The sequence below is a fragment of the Lissotriton vulgaris genome, chromosome 12, assembly GCF_964263255.1.
Source record: "Lissotriton vulgaris chromosome 12, aLisVul1.2, whole genome shotgun sequence".
Taxonomy (NCBI): domain Eukaryota; kingdom Metazoa; phylum Chordata; class Amphibia; order Caudata; family Salamandridae; genus Lissotriton; species Lissotriton vulgaris.
The window spans coordinates 709,447,468-709,463,724 of NC_141700.1; the positions used below are offsets into that span (position 1 = coordinate 709,447,468).

Genomic DNA, 16,257 nt, shown 5'->3' on the forward strand with positions numbered 1-16,257 from the left:
ATCACTATCGTAACGCATGGTAGTGACAATTTGTTCCAATGAAATGGAAGCTGTTGTTCTTAATTTCACAATGAAATTTATATATGCTTCAGCCATCTTGGAAGGGATACCAGGGCACTGCCGAGGCATTCTTGAGTAGCAGTCAGCAGGATTTTGATCTTACTGTGGATGGTGCACGATTATGTAGTTGTATTCTTGCAAAGTTAGACCCCAGTGTTCAGGTTCACTGACAAAATATTGAGGTCAAAAATATCAACCTACAAAATTATCAAGTCATAAGCAAAGACTGCAAAAAATATCAACAATCTCTACTTAAAAATCTAAGTACATATCAACAACATATAATATTAAAAAAGCAAACCAGTTTAATTAAAATTTTAAAGTAAAAAACATTATTTTTTACAATTTAATAAAAATATTTTACAAAAAAACATTAACAATTATAAATATTATTATTTTAAATAAACAAAACCATAATGATATAAATGAAAACAATCTAACACTAATTATTAAATATTAAAATGAATACATATGGGGCCTAATTACAGTGTCGGTCAGAAAGCCTCCGACAGTTGGTCGGAGTCTTTCCGACCGACAATGGTTTAATTATCAACTGGTGTGTCATAATGAAGGTGATCAGAGTTTAATCCGGCCAGGGAATGCAACGCGGTTTCAACAGGCTCAAGTAGCCCGTCGGCCAGTCGGAAAGGCATCATAATCCCGCTAGCAAACACAAGGAGATGATAGCCGGAGCACTGAAACTTTTCAGACGCTCACCCCACAGTCACAGATCTGAGTTGAATCTACCATCGTTCTTTATCTCACTTCGCCACCTCAGTTCAGACCCAGTCATTGCAAATCACTCTTGACCCTGTGCCTCATGGGAACAGTCAAGAACGAAGTGCCAAGCCAGGTCTTCCCTGAACCGGAAACAAGCATTCTGGTACCAGTTTCAGAGTAACACCCCTCATCAGCCAGGCTTGCTTGAATCCAGTGCAAAAAGAACAATTGATGGACAGAATGCAGAACAATATCATACATTCACCCCAGTACAGAGATCTGGGCTTAAATCCATTGTTTCTTTACTCACCATGCCATTCCAGTTTGGACCCAGCCATATGCAAATCAGTCTTGACCCTGCACCCAATGGGAAAAGTCCAGCCCGGACTGCCAGGCCAGGTCCTCCCTGGACTGGAAACAAGGATTATTGTGACCGCTGCGGGGAGCGCGTGTGGGTCCCAGACCTTATTCTAGGCACGCACTCCTCTCCCATGCAGCGCCACAGTGCTCTGCTCCGCCTGCAGCCAGCCAGCCCCTCTCCGTTGCAGGGTTCAAGACTACCCAGGGTCAGGTCTCCCTCTTGCGCATGGTGTTTGCCCTTCTGTAAATTTTTTAAACTCCGTATTGTGCGCTGTGTCAGCTCTAGTCTATTGGTTTGCTCTGTAGCTGTTTTTTTCTCCCTCTAACTTGGACTGCTGCTCTTTTTTCACCCCTCACCGTCCTTGCTGTGGGCTGTCGCTTGCCTTTGTCTCCCCTCTGTTTTTTTCCTGCCACTGCCGCCCCCACCCCCTACCACCCCGCTCCCGCCTCCCATCTCCTCATCCCTCCCCTACATTATGGAGACCACTGCGCGGTCGCACCTCTGGTGCACCTTAGGCAAGCCCGCCTGCGCCCGTCTGCGCCTGGATCGCGCCAGACTCCTTGTCCCCACAACCGCCACGACGCCCAACTCCGCTACAACGCCAACACCCTCCACAAACTCAACACCGGCCGATCATCTACTGTTGTATTTCTATCTAGGACACTAATTCGATATTCCCGATTCATGCCCTTGTGCAGTTATAATCAATAATATCATTATAAGGCCATAGGAATCATATCCATATTCAGTAATAGCCCATGCAGTCCAAAGCACAGCACGGCTACTCCCATCGACTCCTAGGAAGCACAACGCGTTCTTTAAACAAACCAAGCCTCCAGCAGCCCGGGAAATCCCCCCCTGCTTTTGTTTTGATTTGAACAAGAACTCCTTGAGTACAGCAAGAACTGTTAGTTCTTAGTGACGTCTTATGTCCAACCTTACGTCAAACCCAGCACCTTTCAGGTATAAAATACCAACAGTTGCCTTAAGCAAGCACACTGTGGTTTGGAGCAGAGCGGCTATCTTCTTGCCCGAGAGCCCAGCTGATGCGAGAGCCCACGGAAGCCGCCCCTCCCCTTTGACGTGCTGGAGAAGCTACTTTTTCTCACGCCGAGAAAATCCAGCTCCGGTGTTCCCGAGTCACCCTTGCGGGTTGCTGGGAGATCGAGTCCTGAAGAAAGAGATACCAGACCTCCCACATTCTATTACTAAGGTACAGAGCTGACTAAACCCTTAAAGAGAATTCTTGATTCAGATCCTTGGCAAAAACAATCTTAACCAACTTAACTTAAACTGCTACTTACTTACTCCTTCCCAAGTATTAGGCTTAGGTAAGGTACATCGGGGTAGGCATAGTTAGAAGCACCAGTTGAGTACGTTAGTCTATAGGTTTATGTATGTATATATATTTTATCTATTTTAAAGTATCATATGGCTAAGAAACCATATCTATGCTTTTACAGTATTATTTCATAATACTACTTTTACTGTACGCACTTTACTTCATAATAAGTATTGCAATTGTGGCAATTCATTTCTCTTGATGAGAAAGAAGACTGCTCAATAAAATAACACCTTTTATTGAAAAACGCCTGTCTCTCTATTTCTCTGCACTCTGGTGAAACTAAGTATGCACGATTGACTGAGTCAAATAGCTGCCTATTGTTTTCACACAACTCTAGAGATACACTCTATTCTGAGGGAGCATAGTTGTCATGTTTGTACGGTTGTCAGAAGCGAATCCCTTCTTGTCTAATCCGGAGAGTTAACTCTTTCATGAACATTCGAGAAAGTTTCTAGTGACGTCTGAGCTAGCTGGCGAAACTAATTAAGTCTAATATAGTCAGTAGAGACCTAGTCGACCTCAGTTCTACGTCTACACTGCTGTTTATATTATTCCAATGCGCAGAGCCTATTGGGAATATAGGAACTACACTAGACTACCTGCTTATAGGCCACCTTGAAGCTCACCCATGGACCCATCACCTGCCGAAACTGCAGCTACACCTGCCAGCGCACTGATGCACGTCCTGCTAACCCCACCAAGGCAGACCACAACCACCTCAGATGCATACAGCTCAAGACCTGCTCCATCTACAGGCACGCCGTCAGACTCTGGGACCTGCTTGACTCATCCTCCCCGGACGTCGCTTTCCTGATGGAGACCTGGATGAACTCCTCATCGGCACAAGATGTTGCCATAGCCATCCTGGATGGCTACAAGATCACCCGCAGCGACCGCATCAACAGACCAGGAGGAGAAATCGCCATCGTCCACAGAAATACCCTCAGAATCTCGACCAACACCGATGACACCCTTGGCACCGCTGAACATCTGCACTTCCAGATCCACACCGATCCCAACACAACCCTCAAGGAACCCTCGTGTAAAGACCCCCCGGACTCCAGACTCAGTTCATTGACTCCATCACAGACGCCGTCAGCACGCACGCCCTGGCCTCCACAGACTACATCCTCCTCGGAGACTTGAACTTCCACCTCGAGAACACCAACGACAGGAACTCCACTACACTACTGGACAACCTTGGCAACCTCAGCCTTAAACAGCTTGTCATGACACCCACCCACTCTGCCGGACTAACGCTCAACCCCATTTTCTCGGCCAGCAGCCACGAGTCCATCAGCCACACCACCAAACTCCACTGGACAGACCACAGCTGTATCCAATTCACCTTCAAGAAATCCACCGCACACAACGACCAAAAAGAATCCCCCACTGCAGCTGGAACAAGGTCACCGAAGACCAGCTATTTACCACCCTCACCCAAGACCCGCCCACCGACCACATCAACACCGACACAGCCGCCCACAACCTCAAACAATGGATCAATGACTGCGCCAACACTCTCGCCCTGATCAAGAAACCCACAAACAAATGCACCGATAGAAGAGCCATCTGGTTCACCACCGATCTCCAGACATCCAAGCAGACCTGCCGGAGACTAGAGAAGAAATGGCGCCACAAGCAAACATTGGAAAACCACGCAGCCCTCAAAAACGCCAGTCGCAGAGACCACCAACTCCTTTGAACGGCCTAAAGGACCTCCTTCAAGGAACACATCAACAACAACTTACACAATAGCAAAGAGCTCTTCAACATCGTAAAGGAACTTGCCAACCCCAGCTCCAGCTCCAACGACAACCCGCCATCACAAGACCTCTGCGACTCTCTAGCTACCTTCCTCCACTGCAAGATCACAGACATCTATGACAGCTTCAACACCCAGACATCTCTGACACCCGCCAACACCCCAACGACCAAGACACCATCGAGACCATGATCACCATCCACTCCGGCTCCCCATCAGACCCCTGCCCAAACCACATCTTCAACAAAGCGAGCTCCATCATCGCACCCCAACCATCTTCAACAGCTCATTCATGACACCACCTTCAAAGACAGCTGGAAACAAGCAGAGATCAACGCCCTACTGAAGCAACCCAAGGCAGACCCTAAGGACCTCAAGAACTTCCGGTCCATTTCCCGGCGAAAGTCATCTAGAAGATCGTCACCAGACAACTGACCCAATTCCTCAAAGAGAACAACACCCTTGATTTGTCCCAATCCGGATTCCGCAGCAACCACAGCACCGAAACCGCCCTCATCGCAGCCACGGACGACATCAGATCCCTGCTCGACAACGGGGAAACAGCGGCCCTCATCCTCCTGGACCTCTCTGCAGCGTTTGACACTGTCTGCCACACCACCCTAGTGCAGCGCCTCAGCAACATCGGAATCCAAGAGAAGGCACTGGAGTGGATCATCTCGTTCCTCGCCGGAAGAACCCAGAGAGTCCGCCTCCCCCCGTTCAGATCCGAGGCCACCAAAGTCATCTGCGGCGTATCACAGGGATCATCGATCAGCCCCACCCTCTTCAACGTCTACATGAGCCCCCTCAAGCCATCGCACGCCAACACAACCTCAACATCATCTCCTACGCCGACGACACCCAGTTGATCCACTCCCTCACCAACGACATAGCCACCGCCAGAACCAGCCTACAAGAAGGGATGAAAGACGTCGCCGAGTGGATGAAGAACAGCCGCCTGAAACTGAACTCAGACAAGACAGACGTCCTCATCCTGGGGTCATCGCCCTCTGCCTGGGACGACTCCTGGTGGCCCCCTGCCGTGGGCACCACTCCCAAGCCAACGGACCACGCACGAAACCTGGGCTTCATCCTGGACTCCACTCCTCCCTCTCGATGACCAGACAAGTCACCGCCGTCTCATCATCATGCTTCAATACCCTGCGCATGCTCCGAAAGATCTTCCGATGGATCCCCACCGAAACCAGGAAGACGGTCACACAGGCACTCGTCACCAGCTGACTGGACTACGGAAACACCCTCTACGCCGGAACCACAGCCAAACTTCAGAAAAGACACCAACGCATCCAGAACGCCTCCGCACGACTCGTCCTGGACATCCCCCGACACAGTCACATCTCCGGCCACCTGAGAGACCTGCACTGGCTCCCCATCAGCGAGAGGATCACGTTCAGACTCCTCACCCATGCACACAAGGCTCTCCACGACCTGGGCACCAATTACCTCAACAACGGCCTGTCCTTCTACATACCCACCCGCCAGCTACGGTCGACCAGCCTCGCCCTCGCCGCCGTTCCACGCATCCGCAGAGCCACCGCCGGAGGAAGATCCTTCTCCTACCTGGCAGCCAAGACGTGGAACTCCCTCCCCATCCACCTTCGGCTAACCCAGGACCATCTCTCCTTCAGAAAGCAACTCAAGACCTGGCTTTTCGAGCAGTAACGGACCCCTCTCTCCCCAGCGCCTTGAGACCCATCCGGTTGAGAAGCGCGCTATACAAATGTCATGATTGATTGATTGATTGATTTACTTTATTGAGCCTAATGAGATTTGCATATGTTTGCATGAACTTTAAGGGTCTTGAGTTGTGCACATTATGTTGGGTGCACTGTACCTGTACACTTTTTTAAGCATAAAGTTAACTTATGCCATCCTCTCATCTGTGTTGCTGCCGAAAAAAACGAACACCATAAATTACTTAGTTATCTAAGCATTACAATGTTGTATGTGCCCCCGAAAATTAAAGTTCCGGCAGCTGGATAAATGAAAAACACGTTCACAGTTGTGTAGAAAACAAGCACTTTTTTGTGCAAGCATATAATGTCTGCCCAGTCAAAACTTGCATCCTGACTACCAACATGTGGGTAATGCTAAAACCCTCTTCTGGTGCTTCTCAAAGCCTGTTAGTTAGGTTGACCACCAAATGTCTAGCAACTGTTATGCTCTGAGGCCATATTTAGCGGTACAAAAGGGGGTTGTGATGGACGGAGCATCTGAATCAATCAAACACTCACACCCAGTCAAAAGATCTGGGTTTAATCCATCTGGCATTCCAGCCGTCTTCAGCCCGGCTTGCTTGAATCCAGTGGCAAAGTGAGCAAGGGACTCACGTCTGAGCATACCCTGCCACACTTATGGCAGCCAAAAGCGGTACAAAAGAGGGTGGTGATGGAACCAGAAGCCGGTCCTCGGAAGCTTGTTTCCGGTCCAGGGAAGGCATGGCTTGGCAGTTCGAGCTGGACTGTTCCCATGAGGCACAGGGTCGGACTGATTTGCATATAGCCATGTCTGAACTGGGGTGGCAGAGTGGGCTAAAAAACTGTGATGATTTAACCCAGATCTTTTGACTGGGTGTGAGTGTTTGATTCGTTCAGATGCTCAGTCCATTACTACCCCCTTTTGTACCGCCTGCGGCCAGATTCAAGCAGTGAGGAATACATTGATCCTTACAACACCATTTCATTTTCTCACACATTGAGAACCCATAGAGGTCAACAGAATTGATGCAAAGAATAATTTTAGAAGTGGAATCAAAATGCTGAATTGAACATGCATGTTTAGAAGTTAAAGCAGGGAATATCTTACAACCAAACTGATAAAAGAAACCCAACTGGCAGCATTGGTTTTGTGCAGGAAGGGATACTTTTCTGCATTAATACATTTCTTAGAGGCATATTCCTCTTTATATTTCTGCTACAGAATGCAGAACACATCGAAAGAGGAATAACAACAAAAAATAAAGATATTTCCCCTTGTTATGCTCTGTCAGTTAGGCACACCATTGTGGGGCAAACCAAGGTTTACATGTCTTTGGAAATCTGGATTTGCATCAGATACATGGATGAATGCATAGAAACGCCCATTTTCAACCCATATAATGCCTACATGACACAGAGTAATGCAAGTCAGTGCTATGCACGGCATTGCTTTCCTTTTATTTACTAAACCACGCAGGCTACACAATTTGAATTTGTATGGCTTAGTAAATGCCAACAATAATCCTGCTTTGTTGCTGTGACACAAAAGTGTTGCAACCCAATGCAAAATTTTAGTAATTCTGAGTAGCCATATTTACTTTGAGTGCAGTAAAACTAGCCAAGCTCACCTGGAGCAAAGAATGGGAAGATACATTTGGCAGAAGGCTCATCTGGCATAAAACAAGGGGAAGAGGGCAGTAACAAAAAACAGCTCAGCCCACATCTAAAACTCAGAGAAAAGTGACGTCACAGCTTCATGAAATGCCTACAAACATCATGTACAGAATTATATGCATTGTTAATCAGGAAACAAATTGCATTTGACCTAAGGTTGCAGTCATCTCACTGACTAATCCAAGGTCACTTGTGATCTATACTTACAAGTCAATATAGGCTGTTACTTGCCTGCCCACATCTTATAAACCCAAGAAGAAGATAAATAATGGGCAGACAGTAAATTAAAAAGCTTTTATGTCGTGGCTGCAACCACCTGCTACCACAAAGATCTTTGAGCATGGAAAAATCTGCACTCAACAGCAGAGGAGGTGTTTGTTTCTGTAATCTTGTTTCTAGAGCTTTTGAAAACTCATCTGGCAATGTGGATATTAATGTGATCTTTTTCTTCACAGTTGCTTCATTATGTCAGAAAAGTTCACTTCCAGAGCACGGCAGGTGATGATGTGTTCTTTGATGCCAGTGGGAACCCACCACCAGCCTACGAAATACTGAACTGGAAAATAACTGCAGAAGGCGTGGAAGAGAATATAGTGGTGGGAACGTATCAACCAGGACATACATCAGAGCCAGTGCTGACCTTGAACAAGAGCCTAATCCAGCTGGATGGGTATGACCAGGTGAAAAGAGTAATCTATCTGTCATTGGGGGTTTAGATGCATGTGCTACTTAGTTTAAAAAGTGTAGAGCAAACCTGTGCCCCGTAGACCCTTCTCTTGTTCAATGTCAAAATCAAAAACTTGCCAATATCATGCAATTTAGTGTATTTATTACAATAAATTCAGTGCTTGAAGCTAACTTTAGGTCTACAACATCCGGGCTAATGAATACAATGCAAACTCGAATCACAGTGAACTAAAGACAATATTTGTAGACAGACTATATGATACGATGAAGAATGAAAAAAGTACTGACAGATGAGATGGTAACTTTCTGGAAAATATTGAATGGAATCAAGAAAATTCCGGATTGTTGAAATAGGATTCTGAATTAACCCATAGAGTCATTGACAGTGATGCACTGCAAATCAACTTGCCTACAGTCTTACCAAACACAATAAAATAATTGCATGTTGAAAATGTCGAATTATTTCCAAGCATTTTGCATCAATTTTCAAAGCACAGATAAGTTCACCAGTTGCATCAATGTATGTCTCAGCTCATATAGATTTCATTAAGATGCCTTTGTCAGAAAAGATGTGTGTGAAATGAACTGCCATTGTCATCATTTACAAAAACAAGCAACCAACGTTTTTCTACAGTTTAGATAGGACTACAAGACATTGCATCTTTTTTTATTAGAGGTTACAATTTCATATTCAAGACTGAATAAATTCCAAATGTATATTTAGCCACTTGCAAACTTCCAGGTTTTAAACTTTCTACAGGGTACAAAATTCAATAATGTATGCATGTACAACATTGTTGAGGTCTAGAGAGTGTGAAAATTAGAATTAAACATTGTTTTACGCAAATATATGCAGATTCCCCTTGCCATGTACACTTTTGCAACAGCTGAAGACAAGAGTTAAAAAAAAGGAGGAAATGAAAATATAATACAAGTTACATTTATCCTACGCTTCTTCTTAATACATGGTAAAAAGATGAGCATAGGTGTACCACATTTAGTAAAAAGGTAACAAAAGTAGACTGCTATATTGTAAGGAATGCATGTAACATTAAAAACTCAGGAGTTTAGAAAATTCAATATAAATAGCTTAGTGATAATAATACTCATTTGAATACATATTTACTGGAGTTTGAAGAACATGATGTGAGTTAATCAGGCAATATGCAAGTATGGTACTGTAGAAATGACTAGAAGCAATTTTTTTACCAAATCTGTCATGAGATATCTACATTTTTTAAATTAGGGTCCTATGTTACTGTCCTGTAGTCTCTCAATGTGAATTTGCTAGATAACTTGATGAGATAATATTGCGGCTTGTATTAGTGATACTTTGGTTGGGATAAATTACCAGTTTAAAGTCATCTCATCATTGCAATGTTTTGTAGTTAAATATACCAAAGCACTCAATGACAGTCCAGGCACAGTCAGTCCATAAAATAAGGATTCTTGTAGAAATGTCTAATATGTGGTTTATTGAAGCCAAAGGGCCTGGTAAATGTAATCTTGTACACGCCTATTGAAAGCAGCACAAAACAGCCATCAGGTGTTTCATCACAGAGTGACATCTTCAGGACTAGATGAGTAATAGTGTTCTGGCAAGAGGTTTAGGAAGAAGAACAAATTCAAAGATCCAATATCCGGTTTTCAGACAGAACAAAAGTTAAAAAAAAGTGGTATCCCTGTCCAACCAAGATCTATGGATGGGCTTTTGAAGTAGAAACAAAAATTGTCTAGCAAATCAGTGATTCGGTGGAATTGGACAGCCACAAATATACTGTGGTCCAAAGTTGAGGACGTAGTACGCCCTCTATAATTAACAGGTACAGTATAAGTTATGCTACAATTCAAGGCTGTGGACCAAAAATGGTCCTAAATTTCATTGACACGACAGTCTGATAGCGGTATTTAAGGATTGATAGTCAGCCATGAGTTGAAATGCACCCATATAGAAATGAGAAGTGAACACACTTGCAGTTTTGTGGGTATCAGTCAGAAGGATCAGACTGAGACCTTGATAATTTCCTACCTATTAGTAGAGCAGTCAGTGTTTGTGATGTTAGTGTCCCGGAAGTGAGGCTCCTCATCAGGTTGTGGATCTTTCAATTTTTTCTTCTTGTTAAACCTCTTTCCAGAATGCCATTATTCATCTAGTCTTGAAGAAGTCCATGTGTGATGACGAAACACGTGTCAGGTGTTATCAGGATTAGGGTCATTCTAACCAGTCTTGAGGCATTGGGACGGTTCCTGGCTTCGGTTTTTGTAAGTCCTGGTTTGTTCGAGATAGGGGCGACCCCTTCCGGTAGCCGCAGTGCTGCTGACAATGAAAGCCTAAGCAGCCAGTGCCCTCCAGAAGGAGTCCCAAGAGGAAAATTCTGGAGGAAAAAACCTCTGATGATGATGAGACTCCAGGAATGAAGGAGAAGACAAGGAGCCAGAAAACACTGGAAGACCAGGAGCCCAAAAGGAACCAGGAGAAAACTGGAAGTCAAGCTGGAGCAGAAGTGGCAAGGTAACCAGGCCGACAACAGAAAGAAGTGATCACCAAGAGTCAAGAAGCCAACAGGAGCGAGGACACACCAAGTAGGAACAAGGAGTGTTGCAACGCAAGGAAGGAAAGGTTCAAATCCCTTATATAAAGAAAAAGAGGAAGTGACATACAGGAACAGGAAGTGAAATACAGGAATAGGAAGTGTCAAAACAGGATTCAGAGGTGTCATCATCTTGGATAGGGAAAAGAGTGAAAAGAAGTAAAGAAAGATCACCATGTTATGAAGGTAAGTAACCCTCCCCTATTGCTTTCTGGAAGCAAGGTGAAGAGGAGAGCAACAATATGGCCCCCAAAGAAGGGTGATCACCAGACACCTACAACAGGTGAGTGTAATGTCCCAAGGACCTTGGGAAGTGGATGGGCAACTGTGCAGGGATGCGGTGTGCCTGAAAACCAACAGGTGTCCTGGGTGCTTTCCGCGACGCAGTTGAAATGGCCACAGCAGGACGGAATGCTTTACCGCGGCACCCCCGCAATGCGGCCAGGCGAAGAGGAAACAGGTAGTGCCGCGGGTCGCGAGTCGGCCCAGGGCGTAACAGGAGGTCCCCCTCCTGGAGCCTCTGCTTGCCAGGAAAAAGCCGAAAAAAACAGCAGACAAGAAACAGGAGAGTGAACAGAGTCAGCAGCCTCCCAAGTATTATCACTGAGGGGATAGCCTTTCCAGTGGACAAGGAGGTAGGAGAGGACTATAAAGTATCAATGCAGGTTTTTGGGTGTTTCAATCTGTCAGGTTTAGGGTCTTTCTTATCAGTCTTGAGGCTCTGGGACGGTTCCCTGCTTTGGTTCTTGAAAGTCCTGGTTTGCCCGAGATAGGGGTGACCCCTTCCCGTAGCCACGGTGCTACCGACAATGAAAGCCTAAGCAGCCTGTGCCCTCCAGAAGGAGTCCCAAGAGGAAAACCCTGGAGGGAAAAAAACTCTGATGATGATGAGACTCCACGAATGAAGGAGAAGACAAGGAGCCAGAAAACACTGGAAGACCAGGAGCCCAAAAGGAACCAGGAAAAAACTGGAAGTAAAGCTGAATCAGAAGTGGCAAGGTAACCAGGAACGACAACAGAAGGAAGGGATCACCACAACAAGAATCAAGGAGCCAACAGGAGAGAGGACACACCAGCAGGAACAAGGAGTGTTGCAGCGCAAGGTAGGAAAGGTTCTGAGCCCTTATATACAGGAAGTGACATACAGGAACAGGAAGTAACATACAAGAAAAGGAAGTGACAAAAAAGGTGAAGGAGAGGCGTCGCCATCTTTGATAGGGAAAAGAGTGAAGTGAATTACAGAAAGATCACCATTTTAGGAAGGTAAGTAACCCTTCCCTATTGCCTTCTGGAAGCAAGGTAAAAAGGAGAGCAACAAAATGGCCCCCAAGAAAGAGAGATCACCAGATGCCCACACCAGGTGAGTGTAATGTCCCACGGTGCCTCGGGAAACAGATGGGCCACCGTGCAGGTATGCGACGTGCCCGATAAACAACAGGCGTCGCAGGTGCTTTCTGAGACGCCATTGAAATGGCCACAGCGGTCTGCGATGCTGTACCGTGTCACCCCCGAAGAGAGTTGCACCAGGACCGGTGAAGAGGAAAGAGGTAGCGCCGTGGTTCGCGAGTCAGCCCACTGCATAACATGTGTTTTGTGCTGCCAACACACATGTACAAGATTACAGTTAACTGGCCTTTTGTCTTCAATAAATCAAATTTTTGAATCTGATATTTTGATTTTATATTTGAATCCTCATTTTATGGACTGCCTGTGCTTGGACTTCCCTTGAGTGCTTTGGTATCTTCATCTACTGGGTTTACACAGTAGAACTTAGGGACCGATGTGTGTTGGCATCCCTGGTAGTAGGGTGCTGTATATCATAATTGCACTAAAATAACTAATTTGTTCAATTGATAGACATTCCACATGTACTTGTGCTGAGAGATGCAGTCTGTTAACCACTACTATCATTTCTACGGTATGCTTTGCAATGTTCTGCACTGGTGGTGGTGAATAATCACAGAAATAACATACTTCCCATAGTTTTAGCTGGCAAAATGTGAGCTAATAAAATCTGTAGGTGTGAAATTACCAAAGTACTCATTACTCGCATCCCATCACAAGAAAGATTTTCCACCCAGGAAAGAGATAGCACAGAACTCTTGGTGAGGTCTTCCCTCGCACTCCGATGCCATCTTGGGCCACACCCCCTACCCTGGAGGGCTGCTTAATGAAGATCTCAGTGCATCCATGCAGCGGACGAGTCAAGCGGGCGTGCCGAATTATGCCTAGTGCCAAAACCTCTGCTCTGTTTGCTCCAGGTAAAATGTCATCCCTGTTGGCATATTCCAGTAGGGAACTGCATGCGCTAAACAGCTCATACAAAATGTTGCAGTCTGTCTGCGTCTGTTTTGAGATAGAAGAGCTCTTCAAAGAGCCCAAACTTACTTGCACCGTCTGCGGCCGCTCTCTGAGGGCCAATTCTACATCAGGACTGGACTTTTCTTCCCCCACAGTTAGAGTTACCGCCAAAGCCAAGAACAATGGCCGCACCAAGATTTAGTCCACTTTGATAAATGCACGCTCTCTTCCTAAACACAAGCACAAAATAGCTGAAATAAGAGCTAGCCACTATCTTGATTTCTTATTTATCTCCAATACGTGGGCAGATCCTTCGTTGGGACCAGATTTCTGACAACAGCTGCTCCTGTGGGTTTCCGTGTTTTCAGACAAGGCAGGCCCATTAAAAGAAGTGACGGTCTCATGACTCCATCGCAGTCGAAGGACGTCTGGTTCCCTCTACAGCCTGTGAAGCCTTGAGCTTCAATATTTGAGTCTCAGATCACCAATCTTTTAAAGGTTTGCTTTTTCATCCTCCTGGTTCCAGGGGAGACTTCTTAGTGACCCTGGGAAGTCTATTAGAAGCTACAGCCTATGAGTCGAGTTCTACTATAATGGGTGAATATAATTTTCATCTGAAGGTTAATAATGACAAGGACTCAGATCGTTTCATTATGGAGTCAGTGGGCCTTTTGCAGAAAGTAGCCTACCCACCCATTCAGCCGGACATACCTTAGACAGCCTCTTTACTTACAATGATGCCATAACTCTCAAGGAGGTCCTTTTATTGGTTTGGTCAGACCATCATGCAATCCTATTTGACATTCGTCTTTTGGAGGTGAACCCTCCACACCTAAGGCAGGTACCCTCCAAATTTTTCCGAGTCTGGAAGAATATAGACCAAGATGTTCTCAGACAAAACCTATCAGACACTAAGCCGGCTCTTTCCTATGACCCAAAGCAGGCATCCTTGAGCTATACAGATTGGCTTCATGCCTCTTTCACCAAATTAGTCCCCTACTAGACAGCCTCCAAAAATAGAACTACACCCTCAGCCCCATGGTATTTGGAAGCCTTGATGCTCGAGAAACAGCGTTGTAGGAGAACTGTCTCTACAAACAAGCTTTGGCCAACTACAAACATCTCCTTTGTAAGGAGAAAAGCAGCTACTTTATAAGAGAAATTGAAAACGTCCAAGATTCAACCAAACTTTTATTTCGAGTGGTATCCAAACTCGGGACCGCACTTTGCAATTTAGCCAATCTAGTGATTTAATCATTTTGCAGTTCCTTAGCCTTTAGTTTTCAGGCTAAAGTAAACTCCATCTATTTCAACTTTAATGACTCTCCCCTCTATGCAAACCAGTTCAGACTGCCATACAGAATCTTTAGGAAATTTCTCTCTCAGAGAATGCATCCCTGTCTCCTCAGAGCTAGTAACAAATCTGGTAAGGGCGGCTAAATCAGGTTCACCTCTGGACCCATGTCCGCCTGCTACACTTAAGGAGTCTTCTGAGCTTATTGGGCCAGTTCTGGGCAACATCTTTTTCTATGTTTGCAATTGGTGTCTATCCTTATCAATGGATAAAAGCTTCCATTCTGCCCCTATTAAAGAAGTCAAACCTTGACCCGGAAGACACTCTCAATTATAGGCCTATTGCATGTCTGCTTTTGGCCGCCAAATTAGCAGAAAAGATTATAAATGACCAATTGACCCAATACATTCAGGGCCACAATTTGTTGGATTAAACACAATTTGGATTTAGGAAAAGCCATGGTACAGAAGGGGAACATCCTTTTCAATGCAACTTTTAAGACGCATGCCTTTAAATCGCAAGTTTTACAACGCATGTCATTACAACGCATTGCGCTGGGGGGTCCTCTAGGATAGGGAATAGATTTAATTTACTATCCAACACCTTCCCTACTATCCACCGGGACTGGAGATGGAATAGTAAATTACACTATTCACTATCCAGCCCCCCTCAACACTATGCGTCGTAACAGCATGCGTTGTAATGTCATACAACCGGTACAGAAACAGCACTTATCAAAACCACAGAGGAATTAAGGTTTGCGTTGGATGAGGGTGGTGCAGTGGTATTGGTCCTCTTGGGCCGATCTACAGCCTTTGATATGGTAGATCATGGTCTCCTGATCAATTGTATCTCCTCCCTAGGCATCAGGGACAATGCCAAAGCTCTGCTAGCATCTTTATTAGCCAACAGAGCCCAATCAGTTATGTTGGGTGATTTTGAATCCCCTTCTTTTTCTCTTCAGTGTGTCCTATAGGGCTCCTTCATCAGTCCTACGCTTTTAAATACTTACATCACTGACCTGGTACAAGTGATTAAATCTGCTGGTTTAAGCCTTAAACCATATGCAGATGATACTCAAATTGTCTTTGGAGGCCATAAGGATGGAGACTGCGTCTCGGTGAACTATCATGAAGGTATGCTGGCGGTGAGAACCTGGATGTCTAATCACTGCCTCAAATTTAATTCCTCTAACACCACGGTGATGGTGTTTGGTAACCTCTCCCCAGCATGGTATTCCCATTGATGACCGGACAATCTTGGACTGCCTCCAGTCCCAGTCACCAAAGCAAAAAATCTCGGGGTCATCCTTGATGACAAGCTATTGTATAAATACCATGTTAACTCATTAGTCTCTTCGTCCTTCTACATCCTCAGAATGGCAAATAAGCTGTTTCCTTTTATCCCCATTGAAGCCAGGAAGATAATTTTATTGGCCTTGGTTCTATCTAAGTTAGACTATTGAAATGGTCAACTGATGCTCAGCTATTAGGCCGAACAACCTGTAGCTAATTCAAAATGCTGCTGCTAGACTGCTGTCCGGCACACTGAAATCTCATTCTGCACTGGCTGCCTATCAGAAACAGTATAAAATGTAAGACACTTTGCATTGCCTCTAAAGCCACACAAAATAAAGAACCTGAATTTCTGAAGAAATTGTTAAAGATTTACACCCCAAACAGGTAACTGCGCTCGGCCGGCGCAAATCTACTGGTTGTTCCCAGGACATAAAGATCCAACT

At 45.3% G+C, this 16,257-nt stretch overlaps 1 protein-coding gene across 1 annotated transcript in view; it reads left to right on the top strand.

Annotated features, from left to right (window-relative positions):
- Positions 1–6,350: 6,350 nt before the first annotated feature.
- The window catches only part of LOC147678066 (vomeronasal type-2 receptor 116-like), a 53,151-nt gene continuing 43,244 nt past the window's right edge, over positions 6,351–16,257 (top strand). Inside the window, exons 1-6 of the mRNA XM_086945616.1 lie at positions 6,351–6,356; positions 8,099–8,313; positions 10,687–10,842; positions 11,612–11,920; positions 13,749–13,884; positions 15,493–15,663. Of these exons, the coding sequence (XP_086801742.1) occupies positions 6,351–6,356; positions 8,099–8,313; positions 10,687–10,842; positions 11,612–11,920; positions 13,749–13,884; positions 15,493–15,663 (993 nt within the window). The remainder of the gene's footprint in view (positions 6,357–8,098; positions 8,314–10,686; positions 10,843–11,611; positions 11,921–13,748; positions 13,885–15,492; positions 15,664–16,257) is intronic.